Genomic DNA, 25,503 nt, shown 5'->3' on the forward strand with positions numbered 1-25,503 from the left:
GCCTTTCGCATCGGCCTTCACGCTTTCTCAACAGGCGCCCTAGGACTTGATAACTATTTGAGCAGCAGAGAGTTTGCGCTATCCAGCCGTCGGTTTAGGTCCCCATCCCGTACACTGCCAAATTTGCGTCGCAGGGCCACAACTACGATGGAAGTGTTCAAAGAACGTCCCTTAGCCACTGTATGGGAAACTGAAGGCAGAGACGTTTGGAGCTGCTGTTTCTAAAGCCGGAAAAATGAAGATTCTGTACCACAGACGACGAACGACGACTCGGCAGCCATTACATCAACGCTTTAAACGAAGACATCGACAAAGAATAAACACGACTCCAAACAATAACACCGCCCAGTGAATTGACAACAGTGTGATTGGCCTCCACTAAACATCACGATGGAGCCGAGATCAAACACGAAGATCCACACATAATGCCTGGACGCGAACACCCGAAATTGAATTTGTTGTCGACGCTGGTATGGTGACTGCTCTAGTAGAAACCAGAGCCGGTTATTCAGTCATCAGCGAACGTTTGGCCTCTCAACAAAGGAAACTAACAACCGCTTGGAATGCCCCACGGATTCGTACCTGTGGTAGCAACCTCATTACTCCGTCGGGGAGGTTCACTGAACAATAACCTTAAACGGACGTACTTACCCTAGGGGCCTCGTGGTCATACACCAGTGTTCGCGCGACGTCAGTTTAGGCATAGATATTCTGAGTAAACACCGGGCCATCATCGACCTTCGCTCAAAGTTCATCTAGCTTTTGGCTATTAAAGCTGTAGCTTAAGCGGGAAGCTGAGCTCATAACGGTGCTCTAGATAACCTCGATGAATAATTTGAGCGCTTCACCCCTATCAATATTATCCTCGACTCCGTGGATATCGAACACACTGCAACCAGTGAAGGAGTCGTTAAGCGAAATGCATAGCTGCTATTTGACCGCATACTGGGTATCGCAATAGGCAGCACCGGTTGCCGGAATTAATAAGCTGAGGGGCTGGTAACGAACATTAAAATGCATAATCAGCACCTCACCTTTGCGACAATGGTCGCTCTTCTCAATGAAATAGTAGACACTGGAGACGTCTTCGCCCTCCCAGACGACCCTACGAAAAAATAACCTTGCAAAGCCACCTGCCCATATTGATATCATAACAGCCCTATCCTGAAGCGGCAAGACCGATTACAAACAGCTATTCAAAGCTGCAATGAGTGTTTTCTGTCAGCATTGAAACTGCGACAAGCTGTGCTGGCCAAGCACCGCATCTTCACAGACCAGCATGCCCCAAATTTGCGCCAAAGCCACTATCGTGTACAGCCAAGCTATCCGCAAGAAATTGGACGAAATGCGTCGTGAAGAGCTCCTAGACAGCACCAGGCTTTCTTGTGAAGAAGACGGCACACGACTTTTGCGGCGATTAAGTCCGGCTGTACAGCATAACGAAGAAAGACAACTGTCCCTCTCCCTGCATCGACGCCACACTGGACCGGTTATGCAGTGCTAAATACATACCATCAGTGTACCATAAGAGCGGCTACTGGCAAATGAAGTTGACAAAACGTTCGTTTGGAGACCGCGTTCTTCCCACCGGATGGCCTGTTGGAAACCAAGGTAATGCCACTCGGTCTCTGCTCCGCCCCAGCTACGTTCCAGCGAGTAATGGCTTTTGCGGGCTTGAAGTGGCTGATATTTCTGGTATACTTGGCTAAAATGTATTCTCCTCATGATTTTAAAGTCATCTAAAATGCTTCGGACAGTGCTGGAACGAATCAAGTCACCAGTGCTAACTCTGAAACCAGAGAAACGTCACTTCGCCTACAACGCGCTGCTGTTCCTGGGTCATATCGTAAGAAATGACGGTGACCTAGACCTTTAAAAAACGGCTGTTTAGAACTGTTTTCACAGCTTGGGGAAGGAAAGTTTTTCCCCTAAATCTTGCACAAGAAGCGTAATATCGCTCATTTGTAGAGACCTTCACATGCACTGCCGAATTGCTGACGCAATTAACAAAGTTGGACGTGCCTTTTAAGTGGGAAGTGCCGCTGGTAGAAGCCTTCAATGAACTTAAATGCAGCCTACAATCCCTTCATGGTCTAGGCCAATTTGATGAAAACGCCGAGACTGATATTCAGGCTGACGAAAAGAGTGTTGGCATGGCCGCCATTCTCGTTAAGAAGAGTGCCGGAGGGGAGAAAATTATCGCGTTCGCTAGCACGTTCCTCTCAAAATCTGAAATCAATTACTCGACGACTGAGAAAGAGTGCCTCGCAATCATCTGGGCTACAATGTTCGGATCGCCCCTATACGAACAACTTTTCAAGGTGGTAAGCGATCACCGTGCGCTCTGCTGGCTATCCAGTTTGAGAAACTCCGCTTTTTGCCTAGCCCACGGTGTAAGAGTAGATTAGGTGAGATAATGGCCGCGTCCAGCCCTCTGCCGAGGAATTCAACTTCTAAGAGCTGCCGACAGATGGCGCGAGCAACTGTGGCCCGTTTCGCGAGCCGCCGGGCCACGTCGGCGCTATGGGTGCTGTCGGCATGCATTTGGCACCACTGTGTCAGTATGCACCTTAAAACTTTCTTCTCTGGTATTTAGCTAGGGGGGTGTAAATAATGCTTTATAAGAAGAAGAATTTTAGTTCGGGTAAAGCAGAGCGTCAAAACCAACATAACTGCCGCTCAAGAAGGCAAAGCTGACACGGCGTTGGCGGCACGCGTTTTAATAAAGCACCACATTTTGTGTGCTTTGCACGCTTCACACTAAAGCGCCAACCACATGGGGCGAGAATTCGCGGCCGCATGCTGCGCGACGGCGTCGCGCGTGAGGGGCTGAAGGGCGCCAAGCATTGCCGCTCGTCGCTGTCGCTCAGGTTCTGGGTTTTTAGAAAATTTCGCATGTCGCCTGGAAGTAGCTAGCGAGGCTGCCAATCGCAGAAGTCTTTGGGGTACTGAACTTTCATCCTGGCTTTTTTTGTAAGTGAAGTTTGTTTTCCTAGTCCTATTTGAGTGAAGAATCTGACCACTTCGTCTGATCCTTGCATATATGAGCACATCGATACAATTCAGTAAAAGCTCAGTAGGGTAGTGAAGAAAAAAATATTGTTAATTAAAATAAAACTAAAATTAAAAATATTGTTATAATTCCAAACTGTGGATGTTTTAACAAGATAGATGCATTTATTGAAAGGAAAAAAGAGAGGTTGGCTGGAATAATTCAAATCAGGCCTGCTACTCTGCACTGGGGAAGGGGAAGGAGAGAAGAAAGAAGGTCATGATGAATGACGATGTGGGAGAAGGCATATGAAATACATATTGTGAGCCTTCTGTGGACCTTCTTTCATTTGTATATGCCATGATCTTCTTTCATTTGTACATACCATCATCATCGTCCCGCGGCGCCGGCTCCGGCGCGCGCCTGGGTTCGTGATCAGATTAAAACGCTAGACAAGGCTTCGCTGTCCTTGCCGTCACGACCTCGCCGTCTCGACCTTGAATTTTTTTACAAGTGGTGGAGGTGAAATTTAATCCCCTTGCTGCCTTGGGCCCTGCCTCTAGCTGGAGCTACGTTCCGGTCGGCGTTTGGCAACTGCTACCATCGCTATGTCTACTGACAGTACCCAAGAACAGGCCGGTCCCTCTACCTCGGCTGCACCAGCCCCTCCCACTGTGCCCACACGACAGCGCGACCTGCCGCTGTTCGCTGGTCGCCGCGATGAAGACGTCGACGACTGGCTTGACACCTACGAACGCTGCAGTGCCTACAACCGGTGGGACGATGCTCTGAAATCTTTCAACATCTCTTTCTACCTTATTGAGATCGCCAGGAATTGGTTCATCAACCGCGAGCCCCACACAACTAACTGGCCCACCTTCAAACAGCAGTTCCGACAGTACTTTGCCGACCCGGCAGTTCGGACTGAGATCGCGAAGACCAAGCTCGCTTCACGCCTTCAAGGTCCTGATAAGTCATATGCGTTCTACATAGAGGTCATACTTGCACTCTGCCGGCGTATTAGTCCCACCATGGCGGAACCTGAACGAGTACACCACGTCTTGAAAGGAATCAATTCTATGGCGTATAACATCCTAGTTGCTCAGAATCCTTCAACTATTGATTCCATTATTACGACCTGCCAATGCATCGACCAGCTACAGCCCTCCAGATTGCAGCCCGCCAACGCTACTGGCCCGACCTATGCTGATCTCGATCTGCGGGCACTTATTCGAGCCATCATCCGCGAGGAGCTCCAGGCCTTCAAGCCTGTCTGTCGACACGGGTGCGATCATTCTTCGGTAACTTCTAATGACGCCGGTCTCCGCAGCATCATCAAAGAAGAGCTGGCAACAATCCCCCAACCTATGGCATCTGACCCTCCGGCACCCCGCCCAGTACCGACTTACGCGCACATCGCAGCATCCACCCTCCTTTGGTTCCCCCGCCCCGACCGGCACCAACCTACAATCACGTCAATGCAATAGCGACGGCTCAACCTGCACCACCCTATTACGCACCTTGGCGCCCCTCCCGACCAATTCGCTATTACTGTGGCATTAGAGGACATATATCCCGCTTCTGTCGTCGCCGCCTCCAGAACGAGCGCCGTGGTTACGATATCTTCGAAAGTGACATGCCTTCAACGTCATATTATCAACGCCGGTTTATTCCAAGCGCACCTCGAAGATCATCCCCACCTCCAGAATCCTCGTCTGAGCCTCGTGGAACCCATGCATCCCGACGTCGGTCTATATCCCCATACCGCCGCTCAGTTTCCCCTCTCCGCCCCACAACAACTCTCCCTGTCCGCCATATGATGGGCCTGAACTCCGTGGAGCCAATGACGTCCCTTTGCTCCCTGTAGCAAAGTGCACCGTATGAGTTGTTATTGACGGCGTCCGCCATCATGTGCAGTTTGCTGTGCTCTCACCATGTGCGCATCTGATGATTTTTGGATGGGATTTTTTGTCAACCGCTTCGGCGTTAATTTCTTGTGGCGACCGTGTTATCCTTATGACAGACAGCGATTTTTCATCTGAGGTTTCCGAACGACATCATCCCCTCGTTGCCGCCGCTGATACTGTTTTGCCTCCTCAGTGCGAAAAACTGCTTTCCGTTGCTTCTGACCACATCGCTGACGGGGACGTACTCATCGCACCATCTTATCGTCATATTGCACGCGGTATCGCCTTCCCGTCTAGTCTTGTAAGGTTCCGCAACGGCTCAGCGACAGTAGCGGCCACTAAAACTTCACGTGAATCCCTCGTGCTCCCGAAAGGAACTCCTCTCCCCTGCATGGTGGATGTTCAACCTTTTTCCCTGATGGTGCTCACCGCCCCTCTGCCTCATCACCGTGTTTCGCCAGACGTCTCTCTGTTCTCACAAAGACTATTATTCCTAACCTCACGCCAAACCAACGCCAAGAACTGCTGACATTGCTTCGACACCACCAAGCCATTTTTGATGCTACTTCCCCACCACTGGGATGGACTAGTGTTGCGCACCATCGCATCATTACTGAAGGTAACTCTAGCGTTCGCCGACGGCCTTATCGAGTTTCTCTCTCTGAACGAAAAGTAATTGAAGAAAATTAAAATGACATGCTCCATCGCAATATTATTCGTCCCTCGACAAGCCCATGGTCCTCCCCAATAGTGTTAGTTACAAAAAGGACAACTGGGTACGCTTTTGTGTTGACTACCGCGCACTCAACGAAATTACCCGCAAAGATGTATACCCAATGCCAAGAATTGATGACGCTCTAAACTCTCTCCAAGGCGCAGAATATTGCTCGACTTTGGACCTCCCCTCAGGTTATTGGCAAATACCTATGCACGAGGACGAGGACCGGTTATTCTCCATTTTTCCTCGTTTATGGCCGTCCTCCCACTACAATTCTCGACGCTTCCTTCTTCTCTACGCCCGACTACTCCACATCAGTACCTATCCAGTTCTTATCTCGTGTGGCCAGATGCCGTCATCTTGCCCGCCTGAACACAGCAGCGTGCCAGGAAGACCGCAAGAGTCGCTACGATTCTACGCATCGCGTGGTCTCTTATCGTCCCGGTGACGAAGTACTGCTTTATACACCACTGCAAACTCCTGCCTTAGTGACAAATTCCACCACCGCTACCTTGGTCCCTACGAGATCATCAGCCAAACTTCTGCAGTTAACTACAAAGTCACGCCTGTTGATCCTCCAGCCGATCGACGCCACCGTGGAACTGAAATTGTTCATGTTTCTCGCTTGAAACCGTTTGTGCGCCGCGGTACATCGGTTAGTTAGGAGCGGCCAGGCTGGCCGCTTCCGACCCCCCGGGCAGATTGTGTGAGCCTTCTGTGGACCTTCTTTCATTTGTATATGCCATGATCTTTTTTTATTTGTACATACCATCATCATCGTCCCGCGGCGCCGGCTCCGGCGCGCGCCTGGGTTCGTGATCAGATTAAAACGCGAGACAAGGCTTAGCTCTCCTTGCCGTCACGACCTCGCCGTCTCGACCTTGCCTTCTTTTACAATATACAAAGTTTTAGCAAATAATACATGCTTAGCATGCGATAGAGCTGCAAGAATGTGGGAAAGGTCGTCAGATGTTCATTTGGTCCTCCCGCTTGTCTGATGATACCGAAGAAGCATTCTAGCGAATCCTGATTCCGACGACCTCCGGCGCTGCAATGTTATACACAAAAAACAATATACACACAAGAGAATTAAACCAGAACGTTAACACAGATGATGCGCTCCTGGTTTAATTCTCTTTTGTGTATAACCATGCAGCGCCGGAGGTCGTCGGAGCCGTATAGCCACCTATCCCGCTCGCAGGTACTACGGATCCTGATTCATTTTGGCCTGCAGTACATGCAGATTTCAGCGTAACGCGCAAACCTTCGGCAGTCGACTGGGTGAGAGAGAGGTCTTTTGGAATGTCACCGTTTATGACCTCTTGTTCCCATGAGTCCCGCCACTCACATGCAGTCTGGAGAGTAGTGAAATCTCTGAATCCTAGTCGAATGCCTTCTCCAGGGTAGCGGCGGTTTAGAGCGTCGAACAGATCATTCAGAAAAAGTGTGAACATCGCTGTCGGTTCCGCATTAGGCAGCCTTGTCGCACCTCTGCGAGCATAAAACATTATTCCTTTGGCAACAGATTTACTGAAGAGCTGCTTGGCTAGCTTTACTTTCATTTTCAGCATGTTGGATGGGTTTACATGATTGTAAGTGGCGCTTGGGGAAGACTCGAAGCGCTCCAGTGTTCTTGCTGTCGGCAACAAACACAGCGTCGTAGCATGACCATGTATTAAATTGGCCATCTTTCTTCAGGACTTTTTTGTTGTGCAGACGGTTCCTAATGCACTTAAAGGGATGAGGTGCGTCGGGAAAAATATACAACTTTCTTGAAACGTCCGTTCGATGTTCAAAGCAATTAACGACATGTCCCAGTGCGCCACTGATGCCGAGCTGCTTCCACATTGCATGGTTCGTGAAAGCGCTGTCGCACACAGCTCCATCGACAAACAAACCGGCCTTCTCTATATGAACAATTCACTGTATCAAAAAGCTAAGCAAGGAGCGTTCCCTTTGTTGATCCCTTCGATGCAAAAATAGCCACTGGCTGTAAGTAATTTTCGCCGAAAGGCGAAAATGCAAAAATAAGGCCATGGTCCACAAGCTCATTGGTTTGGTTGTCGCTCTCCCCATGATCGATGAGACCGGCGTAGGTCATCATTTTAGAGTTCACAGACAATTCTTTTCTTACCTGAATTTTATCCATTATCAGCATTCCTCGGCGCTGGAAAGGAGTCTCCTTAGAGATTTTCACCTTCAAGCGAAAGAAGTTATCGTCAAAACCACATTTCAGGCCCACCATGCTTATGTACTTGCTCACAGCAGTAACACATGGCAAGGGCAAAATATCATTGCTTCGTAAAAAGGCGTACGAAGCACTGCAATAGGCACAACAGAATCCAGTCATACAGTGTATCGCCGGTTTCTCTTTGTTGCGCTCCGGGCAGCTGAAATATATATTCCTCTAGCAAAAGCATTTGCGCTGGTGGCATATTCAGGGCTTGCAGTTTACTACTCACGTCTTATTCCTGCAATTTTTTTAGCTCTGTTCTGGTGTTTAGTATTTGCTTGATCAAGAGCTTGTTGCGCTTTATAGGCTGCACTCGTGACTGCTGCAACGGTGATTTTGCACGGCGCAAAGCTTTGAGCTTCTCCTGCTGGGAAGGCGGCACGAAAGCCTAATGCGCTTCAATGGTCGCTCCTGTTTCATCTTGCAGCTTGGCGGTCGGCATGCAACCTAGAGGTGTCGGCGAGACCGCGGCAGTGATGACATATGACACCTCCAGGTGACAGTAATAGGAACTTGTTGTGTCTCCATCTCTTGTAGCAGTCGACGGAAGCAGACTCCGGATGCACGCGCGGGAAGTACTTCAAACTCGCCCTCCCAGGCACACATCAAGGCTATCAATAGTTTGGAGCATAACTTAATTTCAGATGATTATGCGACAACCGAATTTATACCAACGGCAGCACAATCCATAGGCCTGCCGAAGACATACGCCTGAACTGTCAGGTAACTCTTCAGATGCAAAGTCTTTCTATTGAAAATTTCTGAAGAACCGTCCCTTTGCCTGTGTGTTACCTGTGCGTCGATAAACACAATGTCCTTCACCCCTGCAGCATCGGTGCGATGCACTGCCCACGAATGCTGAGGCAGGCAAATGCTTCCTGATTCGTTGAAGAGCGTTTCAAATGGTGAGCTAACCGTGACAGTCTCACAGGATGACGCAACGTCGTTTTCATCAAGAGCGGTTGCCGCAGGGAAAGTTGTGTCGGTGGGCAATGTTGATCTGACGCCGCTGCTGCTGCTGCTTTGAGAGACTGAAGCTGTACGATCAGACAGTCGCTTCGCTGTCTTGCGAGAACTCTTGATCCGCTTGGAGAGGTAGCTGGGCGCCCTTACGAAGATAGACGGAATAGCGTCTTTTGTGAGGCCAGCTCTTCTCTTCCCGGACATTAACACGCGGCCATCAATTTCCGCTGACCATGTCTTCAAGATGAAGTGGGGAGCAAAATGTATTTCGCAAACACGATCGGTTCATTGCAGTACACGATCTTTGCGAGGTATTCTCGCCGCCACGCTTCAAGCCTTGATTCGTCGTCCGGCGGCTTGAAAAGCGACTACTTCTCCTTGCACGATTTGTAGCCGCTATTACAAAAGGGCCCAAAACACTTCACCATAACACCGCCGCATAAAATAACTTGACCAGAGAGACCCAGATTTCATTAAACGCGAACATAAAAGCAGAAGCATGTCGCGGCAGAGAAGAACACGAATGGCGCGAAGGGCGAAATAGGGCAATAGTTGCGAGCGCAATCTGTTTAAGCTCTGCGCAAGCAGAATCTTGCGCCCTCGTCTCTACGTAGCGGCTGGCTCTCGCCGTTCACTCACCTAAACTACTCTTACACCGTGGCCTAGCCCAATGGAGCCTACGTCTTCAAACATTTGACATTTCTGTAGCCTACTAGTCTAGCCGCAAGCGTTCCTATGCATGCTGCTTATCCCAAGCTGTGCTCTGCTCACTGGCTGGAAACGCGCTCTGCTGGCTGGCCAATTTGAGACCCCTTTTGAAGCCTCACCCGATGTAGTGTACATCTTCAAAAGTTCGGCATTTCTGTAGCCTACGAGTATATCTGCAAGAATTCTGACACAAACGGCTTATCCCGAGCCCCCGTGGGTGCTGCCTCGAGAGAAGATGAAGGCGACGACTTCTTAGTGCTGATAAACACAAGCAGCTTCACGCAACAGCAGAGATAAGAACTTGAATGAAAGCCCTAGCAGATACCTGGAAGGCAAGACCGCTTCCCATCACACTTCGTGCAGGCTTTATTTATCCTCGTTCACCGTAAAACATGACGTCTCCGTGAAGAACGCTGCCAATAGGACCACGCAGCTTCTTCTTGTGCCTAAACTCCTCTGGCAGGATATTCTTCGTGCGCTGCAGGATAAGCCGACCGCAAGACATGTCGGGTGTGCGTGCACTTTGCAGCAATTTCAGGATATATACTACTGGACGCGATTGCCTGCTTGCGTTGAACATTACATGAAAAGGTGACGTGTCAGCGATGCAAGATGCTGTCAATGAGGCCGTATGGACCGCTAAACACTGTACCACTCCCGACTATGCTCTTTCAGCAAATCGAGATGGATCACCTTGGTTGGATTATAGTAACCATTCACTACTTTACCCCTAAGCCGAAGCGAGAGCTCTGCCTAATGGTACTCTTGAAAAATTCGCCAAGGCTGTTGTCGAACAAATTCTCTGTTGGCACGCTGCCACATTAATGCTCCCCACGGACATGGCATTAAGTTACGACGCAGCTGACGCAAGCCATCTTGGACTCGAATCATAAAAGCCCCCGACGAACAACACCGTATAATCCGGGGAACTGGCCTACAAAACATCTTAGCAAAACTAGCTATCGCCGACATGATTGTCATATACGCGGATGTAGAACATAAGAAATGTGATGAAATCCTTCCATACGTAATCTTCGGAATTTATGTTCGATGCCCAGTGAGCACATTTACTGCAAGCGCTGCCACTCAGTTGCTTAGTTTCTCTGTGAGCGCAAGTCAGCCCAATACATACCTGATACCAGTAATAATCCTGCCGATCTGCTTGTCGTCTACAGCAGTTACCACCACGTGAAAACACGTACAAAATCTTATATGTGGTCACAGAGCAGTTACGGTATAACTAAGGCGTAATCTGCAGCAATACAAAATACAGCATTTTTACAGATTTTAATAGTAGAAGTCTTTTGGTAGAAAACCTGTGCAATCTCGTGTTCTGCATTTAAAAAGTTGAGAATAAATAAATATCTGCTCAAGGCATTTTTCTCCATGGTGTGGGCGAACACTCAAAATCTATGTAATTGTTTAGTTTTGAAACATCTATAGGGTGCGTAAATTGGCACTGCTTCATGTTCTGCAAGCAAGAACCAAATTTCCTACTAAAGCGTAGTGTTCTCGTTATTGTGTAAATAGAGGAGCTGCATAATTAATATAGTTCCAGAAGTGTGAGCAAGCATGTTTTGCTGATGAGCGTTTTCTTGTACAGGGGAAGTGGACTGTCATTTAACGCTTAAAAAGTGCTATGAAATATTTTGGGCTGTTAAACTGTATTAGAGAGTTGATTAGGAATTTATGGTCTTGAACTGGTAACTTTTATCACATTTATTTTATAGCTGGAGTTGTACTCATAAAAATGCGAATTTCCAAAATTGCGCAAATGCTATAGCAGGACTTCCTTATAATGACAAGGTAGTCCTGTCCTTAGATTTGAAAGGAGCCTTTGATAATGTCAAATATGAAGTACTACTCAGCCACCCACAAGATATCATCTATAGTTAGAATACTTACCAATATATCTGGAAATTTCTCTCACGGGTCCACAGGTCTATACTCAAGTTCAGGACAACGAACGTGAAATCTTTAAATTGGATCCCTGGGTACACCAAAGGCCGCAGTGTAGTCCCCTCTTGTCGTCAACCTTGCAACAAAAGACCATTCCGCAAAATTAAGCTCTATGCCTGGCACCCGATATGTCATATGCGGATGCCTCTATTTGGGCAACGGAAGGCCCTATCCCACCCACAAGTGAAACACATCATCACCGACTCCAAGGGGGCCTGCCAGAATTATGAGCTGGTTTGGATACCGCCTCTCACCAAGCGCATCCTACAAATTGCTGTCGGTTCAGCGACCCTCCAAATTGCAATTCCATCTTGGCTCCCGGCCGTGAGAGACCCGTTGGTAATAAGTTAGCTAATCTGGCGGCCCGCGTGCTCTTTCTCCAAGCACGTAGACTAGCTCGGAATGTCATCTCCGAACCCACACAATATCTAATCCTATTGAAAGAAATTACCACTTATTAGAAAGACAGCCACCGCCGCTTTCCAGAACCCTGTAAGGGTTCTTAAAGAGCGAACGAAAGTTTCCTAAAACATTTTTACAAATACAATGATTGGCCTGGCAGCCCTAATGAACTTCAATACACACTTTGAAGAAGGCTGCAGCCTGTGTGGAGCGACATTCTCGGAAGTTTTCAAAAAGTCCCAGCTTGTCCATCCAATATCACCTGTTTTTAATCTTTCATTACCCACCCTTCTGTGGAGGCCTGGGAGGCGGAGTTGCTCAGCTGCCATGACATACGGTCACAGCGGCTCTTGATCGCCAGGGCGCGAGTAGCGTTAGACTCCACTTGGGCTCCAGGATAGGAGCTTCGCCTATTATTGCGAAAGCAATACTACTCTAGGTTTTGAGCCTTCAGCGCAGCGCGGCCGGAAGCCAGGTCTTACCCACGTGACGCTGTGACGTTACACCCCATGTGACAGAAGGATGATAGCTGGACTACCAACTCAAGCGGTCGGCAGGCGCTACCAACTTGGGTCTCTCGTTTTACATAAGATGGTTATGTCCGAATCAGCCTGCTAGGACCCTGGAATTCACGTTACCCCTATAAGCCACTAAGGTACGTTCATACAGCTTGATTAAAACGAGGCTTTATATGTGGGTTGAGGGAGAAGAAAAGGAAAACAGGATCGAACGCTCGGTCATCTGCAGCTAATGCTTTAGCTCAATATTTGGTTCAGCAGCGTTGAAACCTTGTAATTTTTATTTGTGAGGACCTGAACCAATAATGTACGGATGCTAACACCTTCTTGTCAGTCAGTTCAGTCGTTCAGTCGTGTCCGACTCTTCGTGACCCTATAGACCATGTCACGCCACGCTTTCCGGTCTCTCACTACCTTGCTAACATCACATAACTTTATCTGCAGCGCCTCGAGGATGCCATCTAACAAAAGCGTTCGCTGCCTACCCCTTCTCCGGCGACCCTCAACCTTTCCCAACATCAAATCTTTCTCCAGCGACTCCTCTCTTCTCACCAGATGACCAAAGAATCTGAGCTTTAACTTTAAAATTTGACTCTCCAATGAGCAGTCAGGGTTTATGGTCGACAGTATCAACTGATTTGATCTTCTGGAAGTCCAAGGAACTCTCAAGAGTCTCCGCCAGCACCACAATTCAAACGCGTCAATTCTTCGGCGGTCAGCCTTCTTCACAGTCCAACTCTCGCATCCATACATCACAACTGGAAAGACAATAGCACGAGTTATACGGATCTTGGTTGACAGACTAATGTCTCTGCTCTTTACTAGGCGGTCAAGGCTAACCATGGCTCTCTTTCCCAGAAGCAGGCGTCTCCTAATTTCATGGCTGCAGTCTCCGTCCGGGGTAATCTTGGAGCTCAAGAAGAGAAAATCTGTCACAGCTTCCACTTCTTGTCCATTGATGCTCCAGGACTTGATAGGGCAAGACGCCATGATCTTTGTCTTTTTAATGTTCAGCTTAAGCCCAAACTTCTCACTCTCTTCTTGTACGCGCATCAGAAGTCTCTTGAGTTCCACTTCACTTTCTGCCATTAAAGTGGTATCATCCGCATACCTAAGGTTGTTGACACGTTTTTCAGCAATCTTCACTCCAGCTGAAGACTCGTCCAGACCGGCCATCCTCATGATGCACTCTGCATATAGGTTAAATAGGCAGGGCGACGGTTTCCTAACATCTCCTTCTTGGACAAAAGAACAAATGAGTATTTCCTACCACCACCAACGCCACCCATCCCCTGGGTAAAAAAGCTTCCGTCTGAGCCATGTCTAAGCTCCGGGCACTTATGCAGGGAATCCAAAATGGCCGCGAGAGGTCGTGAAAAATCAATTCAAATATCATTACAAATTTGACACGTTCTTTCTTAAGGGGCGATGACATGGTCATTTTAAGTATTGCCGTTTTATTCTTCCATGAATAATATACAGGTCTATGATTCCACTCGCAATGTTTTAGTGCCTAGCGCGCTGCGCATATTACAAAAACAAGCAATAGAAGTCAGAATCGAGAAGCTCCTCTCACTGACAGCGGCCGCCATTTTGAAATGCTCGTGTGACGTGAGAAGAGAATCCGCGGCGAAGCGTCGTCTGAAACGCAGGCTGCCTTGTCGAAGGACATGTCTCTATTTTCTTTTTTCTTGTGGATCATAGGCAAGTGGTCGCCCCTCTTGCAGAAGTGCTTGACGAAGATGTTACCGCAAGAAACCAATATAGAGTAACACAAGCTTTCTTCAGCATAAGGCGCGCGGTCACAGTCAGTTGGCTCCATGGTTAAGTTCCTTGGCTTATCGACGCACTGATCTGTTGCATCACACCAGCGACGACACCAGCACAGTCGCCTGCCATCATGTAAGGTTTATGGCCTCGCGACGCCGCCGAAACGGATTAGCGGACGGTCGCCCAGTCTGTTCTGGTCGGATCGGAGGTCGAGTGAGATCTTTACACCCGATGAGTTGAACAGATGCGTACGGTTAGAAAAAGAGAAGAAAACAAGCTGCTAATCTTTATATGTTTCCACTTCTCATCACCAATGACTTGGCCAGGAATGTTAGTCGGCGCCAAACTGCGGTTCGTTCCATCTGGTTCGTTCAGCGACAAGTAGGCTGAGTACACCGAATTCGGGTCTAGAATTTCACCGATTACGGAGAGCGTATTCACAACGTTTAGGGTTGCTTATGGCAGCTGGGTGTAGTTTTGACAGTAGTGACCACAAATCGATGACTTCTTAAATTAGAAAGCACGTGCACATTGCGCGGGACACGTTGATGTGACCCTGTCGTGCGAGCGCAGCCGGCAGTTGTCGGCGCCGCTTGCGGATACCCGGTGCAGGCCGGGGGACGTAGCATCTACGGCACTTCTAGCAGCGCAGTTGTAGTTTGTGAACAGATAAAGGTGAAACAGGTGCGAAAAGAAGTGGATAGTTTTGGTATTGCTAGGTCAGCTTGCATTTTATGTCGTGCGAATCAGCAGCATACATCCAGTCTTTACAAAAGTTATGTACACAAACACTCTGGGGCAGGGGACCGCACAGTTGTAATCCGCGAATCGGCGCATTCATGCTGGAGTTTAGGGCTGACTAATTAAACACTAAATGGTGAATGTTTACGTTGAACCACTCACGGCTCATTTGCTGCAGAATCACTAGAAAAAACGCAACGTGAAGCTCGGGAGTCGGTCGGTGCGTTTGCCTAGCATCCGCGCGCTAGAGAAGCGAGGATCACTAAGGGAGCATAATATAGTGAAGGCTTGTGAAATAAAACAGAATATGCGAATGGACTATTCTTGCTGAAAAAACAACTCTCAGTGTCCACCGTCAACGATGTACATGCAAGTGTGCAGGCGACACCGTGAATAGCAGACGACATGGGGATATCGCGTTGTGACGTCACCGACTAATGATGGCCAGACCGGAAAGCAGCTTTCGATAATAAAATAACGATTCATTTTAAGTTTATCCACTGCACCGAATGAGCTCAAATTTCGAGGATGTATAAATTACCGCGCGAGGAGACAACTGCAATAATCATTTTATGCGTTTTCATACCGACGCGTTGTCATACCGACGATCCGCCACTCTTTTTATCTCCTGATTGCACAGGTCGCATGTGTTTCCTCGTTGTGTCCTACCCTAGCGCAAGTACTGATTGCAATTATTGACATTTTCTTACAAATTTTCGTCTCTTCTTATTTTGGACAGTAATCCTTACTGCAACCTCTCCCACTTCTCTCATGCAAGTGGGGAAGTAATTTAGTTTTTTCTTATTTACTCGTCAGGAAAATGAAGCCTTTACTGTGACCTTGAAAGTGGACGAGAGTGCAGACTATGTTCACCTCCAGTGTACCCATACTGGTATAGCAACCAAATAATTCGACATAAAATGCAGTTCACTCGTTATTCATTGTGAATTATTGTACCCATTCCTATTGTGTGTTCATTCTGAACGATAATCACTTCAGATGTGAATAGGTACTGAGCTAATAGAACTCTGGGGCTATTTTGCGTTGAATATCTCCTTTAATAATATAGAATTAGTAAAGTGTCCGTTGCTAGGTTGCCTGCTTAGTGGTGCAACGAGTTTAAAGTGCGCATAAGCAGACGCTAGCGTACAGATCACTCAATTATATACACTTAAGTTTCGCAGTTATTGCTCTGGCTTTTGTCATTTAGTACGAGAACTAGTGGCATCTTTCCAAGCGACTCGCTCCATGATAAGTTACAGACCTCCTGCTAGACCTGTTTCCTGATACCCGCTGGTATTTATTCCTTTCCGTATTACTCATATTGCTAATAAGTCAATTTCATTAGCATTCTACCAAATCTCATTTATATCAATGGAAAGAAAATGTTTTCTTGTTAATCATTATTGTAATAGTTTATGCGCTTTCAGTATACATCTAGTTGGATTTGCTGAGCTCAAGCGAACGTTGTCCGTGGCACTGTAAAATTATACTTCTACGCACCTTTTATTATGAACAGCATTTGGCATTAATGTAACAAGCCGACAGTGCTATAGCTGTTCTTTTCGGAGCCGAAAAATGTTTTCAAATAACATATCACGAATGAAATCCAGATAGTACCTTTTTTGCCTATAAGTCGGAAGTTGGGAAGGCTGCACGGGAGCCCTATATTTCGAATACCGTTTGCAGCCCTTTGCTAGGAAGTATGCATAGTGACCAACGGAATTTATTTCCTTTACAAATTTAAAGTGAGATACTTCATGCATTTGGAAGGAAGGCGTTGCTTGGAATTCATCATTTTCAACATCAAAATCATTTTTCCCCATTGGGCATGGAATAAAATGGTCATAATTTGGATACCTGATGAGAACCCAGCTGAACCACATGGAAATATAAAGACAGTGATCTCACAGGACTGATGCAATTTGCCTGTTTCCTGGAGATGATTACACCATATGAATTGAAATGTCAATGGCAGCTAGGCGCACAGTAAAGTGGAATAAAATAGTATGGAAAGCATTACTTTTTAATTCAAATTTTCAGACCCCGCGTTTATGACGGCTTTTACGGTTTCCCTCAAACTTATTTCTTACATACTTTGGGCCCCGCCGGGGTGGTGCAGTGGTAAGACGCCCGACTACTGTGCCGGAGTACCCGGGTTCGAACATGACCTCGGCGGCTGCGTTTCGATGGAAGCGAAACGAAGAGGCGTCCGTGTGCTGTGCGATGTCAGCGCACGTTAAAGATCCCCAGGTGGTCGAAATTGCTCAGAAGCCCTCCACTACGGCTCCTCTTTCTCTCTTTCCACTTTCACTCCCAACTTCCTCCCTTCCCTTACGGTACGGTTGAGGTGTCCACAGAAAACAAGTGAGACAGTTACCGCGCCTTTCCCTTCCTATAACAGCAATCAGTTAAATCCCTTCCCTTACGGCGCTGTTGAGGTGTCCACAGAAAACAAGTGAGACAGTTACCGCGCCTTTCCCTTCCTATAAATAAATCAGTTAAATCCCTTCCCTTACGGTGCTGTTGAGGTGTCCACAGAAAACGAGTGAGACAGTTACCGCGCCTTTCCGTTCCTATAAATAAATCAGTTAAATCCCTTCCCGTACGGCGCTGCTCATGTGCCCACAGGGCAAGTGTGACAGATATTGCGCCTTTCCCTTCCTGTGAACCAATTATTATTATTATTGTTATTATTATTATTATTATTATTACATATTTTGGACCTATGCGTCCAAGCAGGGAGGCATAAGTGCATACAAACAAGAAAAAGAACAAGAATAACAAAAATTTATGGAAAGTTTTACAGAATTAGTCACACTGCAAGAGACCTTGTAAACCATTGTTGAACTCGCATATTCTCCGACGCAGAAAGTTAAAATTAAACGTATCTCTTCTATCATTATAAGGTTTCAGTGGTCATGATAACGATGCCTTGCGTGGCGTGTTCTTGCAGGCGGTATATAAGCAGACTGGTGTACAGCGAGTAATTGTATGCAACGAACGGCGTTTTCGATTTTCTGCCTGTGAAAACTTCCAATGGCTCCAGCACGCCAAAATTCTGTGAGATCATCAACGCACTTTCCGAACCTCTCCTCCCTGCCCGCCATTCCATCCACCGTATGTGCGTTTGCTTTGAAGAGCTGGAAGCGTCCGTGCTTATTATTTTTTTTGTTGCCATTGAAAGGGCCGTGGCTATTGCCCGCATTCTTCGTCAAATGTCCTGGGACACCTTTATCAATTTTATGCCAATATTTGCTCTTCTTTGAAAACATATCTTCGATGCTATTAATAATAACAATAATAATAATTGGTTCACAGGAAGGGAAAGGCGCAGTATCTGTCACACTTGCTCTGTGGACACCTGAACCGCGCCGTAAGGGGAGGGATGAAGGTGGGAGTGAAAGTGGAAAGAGAGAAAGGGGAGCTAGTGGAGGGCTACGGAGTAATTTCGACCACCTGGGGATGTTTAACGTGCGCTGACATCGCACAGCACACGGACGTCTCTTCGTTTCGCCTCCATCGAAACGCAGCCGCCGTGGTCGGGTTCGAACCCGGGAACTCCGGCACAGGGGTCGGGCCTCTTACCGCTGCACCACTGCGGCGGGGCTTCTATGCTATTGACCTATTGTTTTATTTGTTCATAAAGTGCGCTCGGAGACAAAGAAAGCACGGTGGCCAATAGCTTTGGCATTCTCTGCAGACGCTCCATTCCTTAAAACACTTCCCTTTTCACATTTAGAACACAAATAACATTTTGTGATGTGCTTTGAAGTCTGTCGCATTTTTCTCGGCGTTATTCATCAAAATGATCTCGCAACATTCCCAACGTTTGATTTCATCAAAGAGAGGAAGCAGAAATAGTTTCAGCGATATATCTATCGATGTCCACATATGTCGGAGATACACAGTTGCAACTGCCATCCCTTTTCCACCTCATTAGTCTACTTTTTTTGGGGAAATTGCGCTTTCAGCTCTAATCCAGTCGTACACAAACGGCTATAGTGGACTGGTTCATGCAAGTCGCCGAGTGCAGTAGGCTACCGGCCGCTGCTTGCGACCCCGAACTAACCCAACAGTGAGAAGTGTACATATGGCCTCTTACTAACAACTGTTTCCATCACCATAGTCCTTGCATGATCTTCAAAATTTCAAAACTGCTTGCAGAATGAATAATTAAAAAATGTTTTTAATGCAATGCATTTTTCTTGGTAATATCATTAGACTTTAAGCTGCCTAGTAAACGGTTTATCGGGATAATTAGCATCCGTGTTCAGTTTTAATTAGGTTTCAATTTTATATGTTTATATTATTTTATTTATTTTTATTTAGTTTTAGTTTTGTATAGTTTAGTTCAGGTCGGTGGCTATTTTTCTTTTCTTACGAGCAAAAAGGCAAGTTAGCTGTGAGGCAGCAAGAGCACCCTCTGACCAAACACGGCTTCGTGTTTAGATTGCTGGCCCGTATGAAGGCTTAGTATTCATCTCTTTTTGACAATTTTCTCAACGATTTGACATGTGGTAGCCTGTCGTCCTACTCTGGGTTAGCAATGAATTCCAAACAACACTCCTGCTTTTTTCGATCGCGATTGGAAACTGCGACATTTGGTTCGCCTCGCGCTGTTTGATCGCATGAAGAAAGCTTGGGAGTGTCCGTGTATGACATGATTTTCTATTTTTTTATGATCCGGATGTAGGTTTCCGTCTTTTTAAAATTGCTTCTTTACGAGTACAATAAAAAGACATTTCTGCACTCATTTATTGGACACGGACTTTCATTTTGCGGTCACAAGACTCAACTCCTATCCGCGATGCTTGGAAGCTGTAAAGTGTTCGTTCTGATGAAATGGGTCCGTACTCCTGTGTTTGTCGACAGCCCGAAAGATACAGCGCTTATCTTCTGATAAATATATACCCCCGATGACGGCTGCACAAGTTTGCAATAATTCCATTAACGTAAGTACCGGTTTGGATAGCAATGTGGAGATAACATCCACTAAAACTGAATTTCTGGTAAGGTCTTAAGCAATATTGTCACGTGCTACGGAGCGACTCATGGGAAAAGAAGTGAAAATGACGGCGCTGAGAAGAGGAGGCGGACGAAGTGTGAAAGACGTTGGCATGGCTGCCTGTTCTGCTCTGAGTCCATCCCGATCATCTGCGTTCATCTGTAAACAAACGCATCCCTGCAGTAACAATATTTTGAGGATAGTACAAGGAACACAATTAGTTTGACTTCTAACTTAGCATAATTGCATTGAAGCATGCTCGCTGTCAGGAGTGCGCGTTGAGGCTAATTACAATATGGCGCAATCTGAGCGGAATAAAGGAACTATAAATTCAGAACTTCACAGCGTGAGCTGTGTTTTGATAATTCTTCGCGGTAGCCTTATTCCGCGATGTGACCTTGAGCGTACATTGCATACACCGATACATCACAGCGAAAGCACATACAACACAAGGATATCTGATCGCGCCGTGACAGGAGAAAGATGTGAGTTAAATTTAAATAAGTGACATAGTGGAAAGCTCAGGAGTAATTTCGACCAACCGGGGATATCTAACGTGCACTGTCATCGCACAGAACCAGGGCTCCTCTTCGTTTCGCCTTCATCAAAATGCAGTCGCAGTGGTCAGCTTTGAACCCAGGTACTCTGATTCAGTAGCCGGGTGGCTCAACTGTTGGCCCACCAAGGCTGGGCAAGGCCATCGTGATAAGCAGGCAATCGTGTCATGAACGCCGCATCGGCGTCGCCTCATTTTTTGTCAATTGTGTATTTAGTGTAGTATTAGCGATTTTGTGTTTCCTCCTAATTTTGCTCGACAATGTAATATCTAATTTCCAATCGACAATAGAGAGCGCTGTGAGCAAGATAATTTAATAATATCTATTTATTTTAGTAAATACCAGCCAAGCAGCTTGCCCCGACCTTCGTCTAAGTTGTTCATACACGGTGCATTCTTCGTCCGCGACAGCCTTGGGGAGGTGCTTAATTACCTAACTCACAGCTGCGATTGGAAGAATGACGTGCGGAGTCGAGCGTCGCTGTTGGCGGCTTACTAAGTGGTCGTTAAGTGGGTAGTTTCTTTTTTTTTTAGTGTTCCTTCGCCAACATACGACCATTTTACCACTTTCGTCACTGCTCTTTTTCTATTTCTGAAAATTTCCTTTTTCCTTCAAAGCCTGGCGTGGCGTTTTTGTACCCTCCTTTTATATTCTGTTTTTTACAGTTTGTGCGAGGCAGTGGAAAAACATCCAGGACACGATCACTTGGAGTTTGCACGCGGAAGATTTCGAACTACAAAGCCATCGAGTTTTACTCTGCACCCTCGCCCTAAGGGCTAGCGTACAAAAAAAAAAAACTTTTGCCCTGAGTCTTTAAAACCTTCAGGAGCACGCACAATCACCGCTTTCCTTTGTATTGAAAGTTCCTTCCAGCTCCCTGGAATATTTCCTTGAGGAAGACAAGGGGAAAAGCGCCGGAGTGTAGCAGTCAGGAAGGCAAACCAAGGGCAGTCACAAAGAATGTGCCCAATCGTTCCGTCACACCCACATTGGTATTACACACGAGAGCCTGTTTTAAGATAAGATAAAAATAGGCGGTTGGAAAGCCCCTCTCAGCCGCCTGCAGTAAATCTGCGAAAAAGGTAGTGTACACAAGCACATGGCGCGTCCTTATCTAACTTGATGAGGAAGGCAAACATTAGTAACTGGAATAGGCAACAATATAAAAAAGAGAAACCACCAATCTTGCGTCACTATGGTTCGGATAATAGTGTGAAGAAAAATTCGTCCGTTATTGCGTATCATACTCAAGGCACACCTAGAGATACGCCATCGGATATTACGTAAAGGATAGCATCGCTGGCACTCGTGTGAAAGAGAGATATAAAAGAGCGGGCGGATGCGTTACCCCTTGTCAAAAGCAGCAATAGCGCAACACGGTGCCTCTACTGATATGGCCATGATCATCGCTCCGGCATTATGTTTGTTTCTCCTAGACCTCGCAGCTTCAGCACAAGGTGTGTAGAGAGAACACATTCTCAACGTATTTTCATTATAGTGTTTTTCTGTTTCAAAAATCTATCTCAGTGGCAGCGACACTCTTAAATACTTTGAAATCCTTTGAGCATATGCAGTCCACGGCGACACCTCAGATAGTTTAGCAGTTAGCGTTAGACTTGTTTTGAAACTAAGAAAATACAGCATTCAAAGGAAAAACACGTTTTGCTCCAATTGTATCACGGGCTTCAGAATATACCATAATGGCTTAAATACCTCCTTCATCATGATAACAATATTTGCGCAAAATATAATCGTCGTAAGCTCCTATAGAAATTCAGGCTGCGATTTGGCACTGATTCATAGTGAAAACAGCGCGGAAAACGAGACGAATGAAGAAAGATACAACAAAAGCGCGGACTCGCCACTGATTTTTATTCAAAGAAAACGTTCGTTAAATACTTTCATATCCAGGAAAACACTAAAAGAAAAGGAAGACCACCAAAACGCCACTTCGTTTCGCCTCCACCGAATTGCACCCGCTGGTGGTCAGGATCGAACCAGGGTACCCCGGCACAGTAGTCGGGCATCTTAACTACTGCACCACCGCGACGGTGATGCCTGATACGATCATCAAGAAGTTTTGCTCCGACTCAGTAGGAGGTCGGACGCTCTGAGCTCTGGATCTTGTAGCCGACACTAAGTTGTATTGAAGCGGCAGCTTCACTACTCCAGCTTCTCGAGCCGTCAGTGACACGTAGGTTTTCAAATTCATGTGATCATGACAGATAATGCGCCTTTACTTTCTTATAAACCAATTTACAATTAAATCAAATGCTTCACTACGCTATGCATATCAGGCCTTCGTGTGACACTACGTGTGCCCTTCAAGTGAACATGACCTAAATAAGTGTGGGTGTTCACGATTCCGTGATGTTCACTGAAATGTATTGTGGTTCTTCTTTCCCCAAACGTGACTTACACGGAGAGGCAGCTCCTGGTTGTGCGATGCCCGCGCACGTTAAAGACGGAGTTGACCAATATTACTCCGTAGCCTTCTTACGGGAGACCTCTTTCTCTCCGCGTCTACTTCAGTCTTCCTTCTACCAAATCTGCAAGACACCGCACCTTTCTTTCCTTATAAAACAGTGTAAACAAGAAAAATGAAAACAAGATCTTGACCCGGTTAGGTGTAGGTGTGCACAATTTCATGGCATCCATTCAATAGTATAAAGCCCTTTTCTTTCCCCAAAACCTAATTTTATTAAAAATTATGAAGTAAATCGTAGTATATAAGGGGTCTTAAAGAGGCTATCGCTTCAACACTAACAGCTTTTACTCTACTACTAGGTTCAAGGCATGCTTAAATCCACAGAATGTTTTCTCAGGAGATAAGGTCTTTTAGTAGTAGTACAAATTGGATATCACTGAGGCGGGCTTGTGATACAGATACAGACGTGTTTTGGCAGGATGAGTGCCAGCGCATAACCTGCACCCCTCACTGTTGGGAACACAGCGTGGGGGCGCTCAGAGTGACAATCTTGGACAGACACACTAACAGCTGTCACTGACACCAAGAAAACGATGAGATTTCTTGTCTGTTGATCACTGTGAAAAAATTGTGTCTTCACGGAAAATAAACGATAAGAAAGTAGAAGAAAACCTAATGGGAGCGGTGCTTTCCGAATGACCACGGAATTTCCTCCTTGTGCTCTATCGACAGAGGCTGCTAATAATTAAACTTCCTTAGGTATATCTGATACGAATAAGGTACCCTCAAGGATGTTTGCCCTGTGCCACCCTCATCCATAACAATGGACGTGGAATGCTCTTAATGACACCAGTGTGACGTAGAACACGTTTTGAATGGGAGAGTGGGTGTTGTCTTTGCATACCCCAGCAATTTAATATTGCCAGTCTCGAAACTTCTCAGAAGGCCTATGCATCAAAATATGGCGATTCTGATTGGTCAAAATTTGGCTGTTTACGGATAGTGGCCGAGCCTACAGTCATTCAAGTAAACTGTCTTCAAGTTCCAAACTTTCAGACCGTTCATGCACAATCAATTAGCGAAAAAGTCAGTTGAAAGATTTAGTAGCAATTGTTTGTTTTTTAATAAAGCGACCTTAAAATTAAAAAGAACGAAAAGAAAAACAATTAACTATGCTGTTTTCAGGGGGCAAGAGCAATAGTTGCAGACAGCATTTAATGGTCATTTCTAGATGGCGCCTCACTGATCAAGCATTCAAAATGTCCAGACTAAAACAAGTTTCTTTGTGAAGTGGAGTTGTCAGACTTGTATGATAGAAAACCATGCTATGTAAATTGATATAAATTGTACATTGGTATACAGGGTAGGAACAGCGTCGTATCTGTCACGCTTATCTATTAAAAATTACACCATTTCGCTCATGTGGTTTAAAGCGAAACAAACCGAATACTCGAAAGCGGAGCTCTTATCTCTCAAAGCCATGACAATATGCTATCACTAACATTGTTATCACTATCACAAACTGCCACCATCCCTCTAACTACTATCCCTAGGTATTATGAAGATCAAAATCACTATCATAACTAATATCAATAACTGCATCATGATCCTCATCAGCAGTGTCATCAGTATAACGATAGCTAGCTACATCGTCATCGCCACTACATAATGAAAGCCACAACTACAGTTGTCATCGCCAATGTCACCATAAACTCTCAGTAACTATTTTAACTACCATTATCACTATAAGCGGCTCGCATTCAATTATATATACAATATATATATATATATATATATATATATATATATATATATATATATATATATATATATATATGCCTCGCCGACTGTTGGCTTCTTTCCTTCATATAATGTATATATATATATATATATATATATATATATATATATATAATGTATATATATATGTATATATATATATATATATATATATATATATATATACATATATATAATGTATATATATATGTATATATATATATATATATATATATATATATATATATATATATATATATATATATATATATATATATATAAACACACATATATGAAGTAAATAAGCCAACAGTCCGTGAGGCCCAGGAAAGCATTGGGCATTGTACTTCGTCTTTTTTTTTTCATTTTTACTTCGATAATCACATACATTAGTAATGGAATCTGTTTAGGGGAAAGATAATAAACACAAAGTAGAAGGAAACACAACGTGCCGATGGTGGGAACCGAACCCACGACCTCCGAATATCGCGTTCGGTTCTCTTCCAACTGAGCTACATCGGCCGCTGTCTCACCTGGTACTTTCTTGGGTATTAAAGTTGTCTGTATACGAACCTTCAGAGTGTTCACCAGCGCCACCCTCAACCATAGCGGCGGACGTGGTACGTCCAGTCTTAACTCCAGCGTCACGTACAACGTGATCAAGAGCGAGGGCGAAAGCTGTGCTAGAACCTTCTTACCTGTGCTAGAACCTTCTATGGCTTCAAGACTGCAGAAACGAGACCCGCGTAAGCTACAAGCAGATAAATGAAGGGGAAATGAGGGTGCTCGTTATAATGCATATATATTATATAGTGTGTGT

General features: G+C 45.8%; 1 protein-coding gene across 3 annotated transcripts in view; it reads left to right on the forward strand.

The window, feature by feature from the left end:
* Positions 1-25,503, forward strand: part of LOC146174286 (uncharacterized) — a 52,669-nt gene that overhangs the window by 13,316 nt on the left and 13,850 nt on the right. The window contains exon 1 of one of the 3 annotated variants that reach the window (XM_084584071.1): positions 21,852-21,933. The exons of the other annotated variants lie outside the window; for them this stretch is intronic. Coding sequence (XP_084440197.1) covers positions 21,870-21,933 — 64 coding nt within the window. The 5' untranslated portion in view covers positions 21,852-21,869. Of the gene's footprint in view, positions 1-21,851; positions 21,934-25,503 lie in introns of those variants that run through there. 3 annotated transcript variants of the gene reach the window in all.

The sequence above is a fragment of the Amblyomma maculatum genome, chromosome 11 (assembly GCF_055883805.1).
Source record: "Amblyomma maculatum isolate TAMU_Amacu chromosome 11, ASM5588380v1, whole genome shotgun sequence".
Lineage (NCBI taxonomy): Eukaryota > Metazoa > Arthropoda > Arachnida > Ixodida > Ixodidae > Amblyomma > Amblyomma maculatum.